A 4,542-nucleotide genomic window follows, 5' to 3' on the forward strand; every position below is an offset into this window, starting at 1 on the left:
CCCACCCCCCGCCACCGAGTTAGGAATTTTGAGTAATCCCCAAATTCATTCCAAATTCCCGCCGGACCGTGGGGGAGGAGGACCGGCTTATCTGGATTTCCGGCGCTTGCCTCCTCTCCTGCTTTGCTGGCCTCCTGGCTGGGGAACCGGGGCCCACATCTGGGAACACTGGTTCCTAAAAGAAAAGAGCCAGGGAGACAGAATCATGTCTGAAATGTAAGGCTCCAGCTATCCAGTGCAGGCCAGACATGGAGCCAGGTACGTATTTACTTAAACTTGTGCTGACAGAGTGCAACAGTGAACACTAGAGAGGATCAAGGAAGAAAACAGATCCTTCTGCCAGAGAAGGGAGGCCTTAACCATCCTGCCCACCGCAAAGTGTTCTAAGGTGTGTAATGATTATAGTCAAAACCACATGCAAAACAAGGAAATGCCAATCTCACCTCTTTGTAGCCACGGATGTCTTAATGGAGCAGGCAGTTTTACCCCACGACTGCAAATATTGCCAAAGTTAGGACCCGTGCCCATCACTCCAGAGTGTCAGAAGAGACTCGGGTGGCCCGGGTGTGATGCTAGCACTCAAAAGATAAGGGTGGGATCCCGGCCAGTGAGGCTGTTTCCAAAAACCATAAAAAAGAAAGAAAGAAAGAAAGAAAGAAAGAAAGAAAGAAAGAAAGAAAGAAAGAAAGGTTGCTAGATGGTTGAAGACCGTGAGGGCTCAGCTGAGTAGCTTCGGATATAAGCAGATGGGGCTTTGTGTCCCTTGCCAGCTTCATTAGAATGTGGGGAAAAAAACAGAAAAAGACTTCCTAAAAGGAAGCCGGAAGCCACTGAAGATTGATTGATTGATTGATTGATTGATTTATTATGCATACAATATTCTGTCTGTGTGTATGTCTGCAGGCCAGAAGAGGGCACCAGACCCCATTTGGTTGTGAGCCACCATGTGGTTGCTGGGAATTGAACTCAGGACCTCTGGAAGAGCAGACAGTGCTCTTAACCACTGAGCCATCTCTCCAGCCCCCACTGAAGATTTTAAAGTTGAAAACATCCTACATAAAAACACAATAGAAGGGACACAGCAGTGATAGGCTAAAGCAGTTGTTCCCAAATACGATTTATTTTTTTATTTTACCTAGGGTCTCACTGTAGTAGCTACACTGCCCTGGATGCGTGTTGACCAAACACACAGGGTCAGACTGAAGGAAGGAGGCAGGCTTAGCAGCGCAGTGTGGGTTCTTGTGCCTTCAGGTATGACTCTGAGCTGCGTTAGCATGACTTCTTTGATGTTTATATGAAGTGCAGGCTCTTGGCCTTTCCCGTGTCTGCTAAGTCAGCATCTATGTTTTAAGATGACTCCATAGATGACCTAGGTACCATTTAAAAAGGTAGGAAGGCCAGAGGAAGCACCTTCAGAGCACTTGCTAGAGGTACAGCAAGTACCAGGTGCTTGCCACTCTTCCAGAGGACCCAATGTTCTCCTCCAGCTTCTCCGGGCACTTGCACACATGGCATATGTAAGCGCCAAGACACATGCGTACACACACATAAATAAAGGTAAAATTTTAAAAGTCAGGAAAGTCTAGGGTGGAAAAAGGAACTCAGTGTAGCTTAAGTCTTCCTCAAGCCATAATTTTTAAAATGCAGATTTTTTTGTTAATTATTCTATACCCTCATAATAGTATACAAACATGTCTATACTTTATGATTATAAGGCAACCTTTATGGCCACTGTCAGAGTAAATAAATAAATAAATAAATAAATAAATAAATAAAGCGTTATCTACCCCAGAGGTTCTTTATGTGCCGTTTCCTATTTATAAAAGCCCTTCTTCACCCACAGGGAACAACTAGCCTATTATTTGCTTTTGTTTCTATCTTACTCCTTTCCTGTCCGTAAGTAATATAGTTTAGTTTTCCCACTTTGGGATTTTTTTTTTAAAGGAAGCCTGCATGTCTGCTCTGTCGGTACATGTCTGTAATGCCAGCACTTGAGAGACTGGAGCAAGAGAGCCACAGTTGGAGACCAGCCTCATCTACATAGTGAGACTTGTTTGAAAAAAAACAAGGAAAACTTGCCATGTATTTTCATTGTGGCTTGACTTTCTAGTCAACAACACTGAATTGAAAATTCAGTCAGTAGTCGAGGTGAAAATACTCTATTTTGGTGTATTAAGCCAAGATCCTCAACTTTACAATGTTACTAATATTCTTTCTTTTTCCCCTCTTTGGTTTTTTGAGACAGGGTTTCTCTGTGTAGTCCTGGCTGTCCTGGAACTAGCTTTGTAGACCAGGCTGGCCCAAACTCAGGGATCCGCCTGCCTCTGCCTCCTGGGTGCTGGGACTAAAGGAGTACACCACCACCAGCTATTATTCCATCTTAATGATGTTCTTCTTACTGGCCTCGTTAGTAGACATCTGAGTGGTTTCCGCTTGCATGTTCTTCACCTGCATGAAAAGACTAGGGAACACCTTGGAGAAACTATATAAAACAAGATGTTTGGATTAGTTACAGTGCCTCCATAACTATAATAGTTTCAGAGGAATGAGCTGGTGTCTCGTTTGAGTCAGAAGTCTGCTAAGATGGTAAGAATCATGTCATGAGACACAGCTAGAAACATTCACGATGACTTGAGGTGGTGAAAGCTCGGGCAGTAGGAACGAAGGCTGGATTGCTAGAATCCGGACCTTGCCAGCTACATCTAAGAAAAAGGTTTTCACAAGATCATGCTTACTGTAGTCCCCACCTTCCAGAGAGAAGGGACCCCACTCACACTTCTGAATCCCTTGCCTTTGGATATGAGACACCCAGAAAAAGAAAATGCATCTGCCACGGGCTCTTTGCTACCTTTGTCATGTCATTTGGGCTTCACTTCCAACTACACAAGTGTCAGGATATAGGTGGCCAGGCATGGTGCACACAGGTAATTCAGTACTTAGGAGGAGCAGGAGTTTGAGACCATCCTCAGCTACATAATGAGTTTGAGGTCAGCATGAACCACTTAAGAGTGACTCAAAAAAAAATAATAGAATGTAGGATCTAGGGCAGGTGCATTACAGCCGTCAGCCTCTGGAGGGCGCTGAGAGTCTGCGCATGAAAACCCGTAGCCTCTTTAGATTATTACGTTAAGAGCCTCATGTTGGTACAGTAAGCTAAGTGGCAGTCTCAAAGGATGAGAGATATCTTTTCCGCTCAGTGTTTGAGAGCTGCAATGACAAGACTCTTTTGGATTCCTCTAGGACCTGAGTGTGGCTCTGTGCAAACATTTCCTTTCCCTGCGTGATGGGGAGCCCTGCTCAGGTGCCTCCAGAGACCTCCGCCTCCTCTGCTGTGATATAGATCCAGTCCTTGTGGAGCGAGCCGAAAAAGCATGCCCTTTTCCCGATGCTCTGACCTTTATCACCCTGGACATCATGGATCAAAGGAACAGGAAGGTTCCCTTGACTTCTTTCTTAAGCCAGTTTGGACGTTCTGTTTTTGACATTGTCTTCTGCATGTCAGTAACCATGTGGATTCATCTGAACCACGGGGACCGTGGTCTGTGGGAGTTCCTGGCCCATCTCTCCTCTCTCTGTCACTACCTCCTTGTGGAGCCACAGCCCTGGAAGTGTTACCGGGCCGCTGCTAGGCGCCTCCGAAAGCTGGGACTCCATAACTTTGATCACTTCAGCTCTCTCACCATCCGAGGCGATATGGCCAGTCAGATCGTGCGGATCTTGACGCAGGACCATGCAATGGAATTAGTGCGTTGCTTTGGCAACACCAGCTGGGACCGAAGCCTTCTGCTCTTCAGAGCAAAGCACACTGTGGAGACTCATCAACCCTGAACCGCTGACAAAAGAGACAGAAAGGAAGAAATGGGAATTCTGAATAGGAGGGCAAACAGGAAGAGCACCAGGGACACAATGTAACGCTTTCATACTGAGAATCGCCTTCACATCCTGGAGCAATCGAGCTCCAGACCTGGCAGGAACTTTTGGCAAAGTGTCTGAAGCAAACAACTGAAAGAATTAGTGTCTGTGTTCCCGATGTTTGGATAGCCCCTGAGGGGAATGAATTCAGAGAGCAGTGAGCTAGACGTCTGGATGGAGATTGTCCTGGGGAGTGAAACTGCCTTTGAAAGCTGTCTTGTTTGCTGGGGACCAAAGTTAGGGTCTTGTGTGTGCTAGTCACATAGTCTACCCCCAAGCTACACCCCCAGCTCTGTGGGGTGTTTATAAAAGTCAGACTGGGTTAGTAGACTGTGTCTTCTATTTACTTATTTTTACTTTATGTGCATTGGCATTTTGCCTACATGTATGTCTGTGTGAGAGTGTCAGGTCTGTGAGTGCTGGGAATTGAATGTGGGTCCTCTGGAAGAGCAGTCAGTGCTCTTCACTGTTGAGCCATCTCCAGGGCTGCACACTGCCACTTCTTTGAACTCCTTAAATCCAACCTGGATCTTCAGCCTTTTCTGGACTTCCTTGGCTGCCTTGAAACAGAGCCTCGTGATGAAATCTGCAGCGAGAGGCCCTGGACTGGCTACAGGGAGTGGCCAGGAG

The 4,542-nt window shown here is 46.2% G+C and overlaps 1 protein-coding gene across 1 annotated transcript in view; it reads left to right on the forward strand.

Moving 5' to 3' along the window:
• Nucleotides 1-4,310, forward strand: part of Bcdin3d (BCDIN3 domain containing RNA methyltransferase) — a 4,900-nt gene extending 590 nt beyond the window's left edge. The window contains exon 2 of the mRNA XM_005353915.2: nucleotides 3,241-4,310. Coding sequence (XP_005353972.1) covers nucleotides 3,241-3,828 — 588 coding nt within the window. The 3' untranslated portion in view covers nucleotides 3,829-4,310. The remainder of the gene's footprint in view (nucleotides 1-3,240) is intronic.
• Nucleotides 4,311-4,542: the final 232 nt, after the last annotated feature.

This window comes from Microtus ochrogaster, chromosome 15 (assembly GCF_000317375.1).
Source record: "Microtus ochrogaster isolate Prairie Vole_2 chromosome 15, MicOch1.0, whole genome shotgun sequence".
In the NCBI taxonomy this organism is placed as follows: Eukaryota; Metazoa; Chordata; class Mammalia; order Rodentia; family Cricetidae; genus Microtus; species Microtus ochrogaster.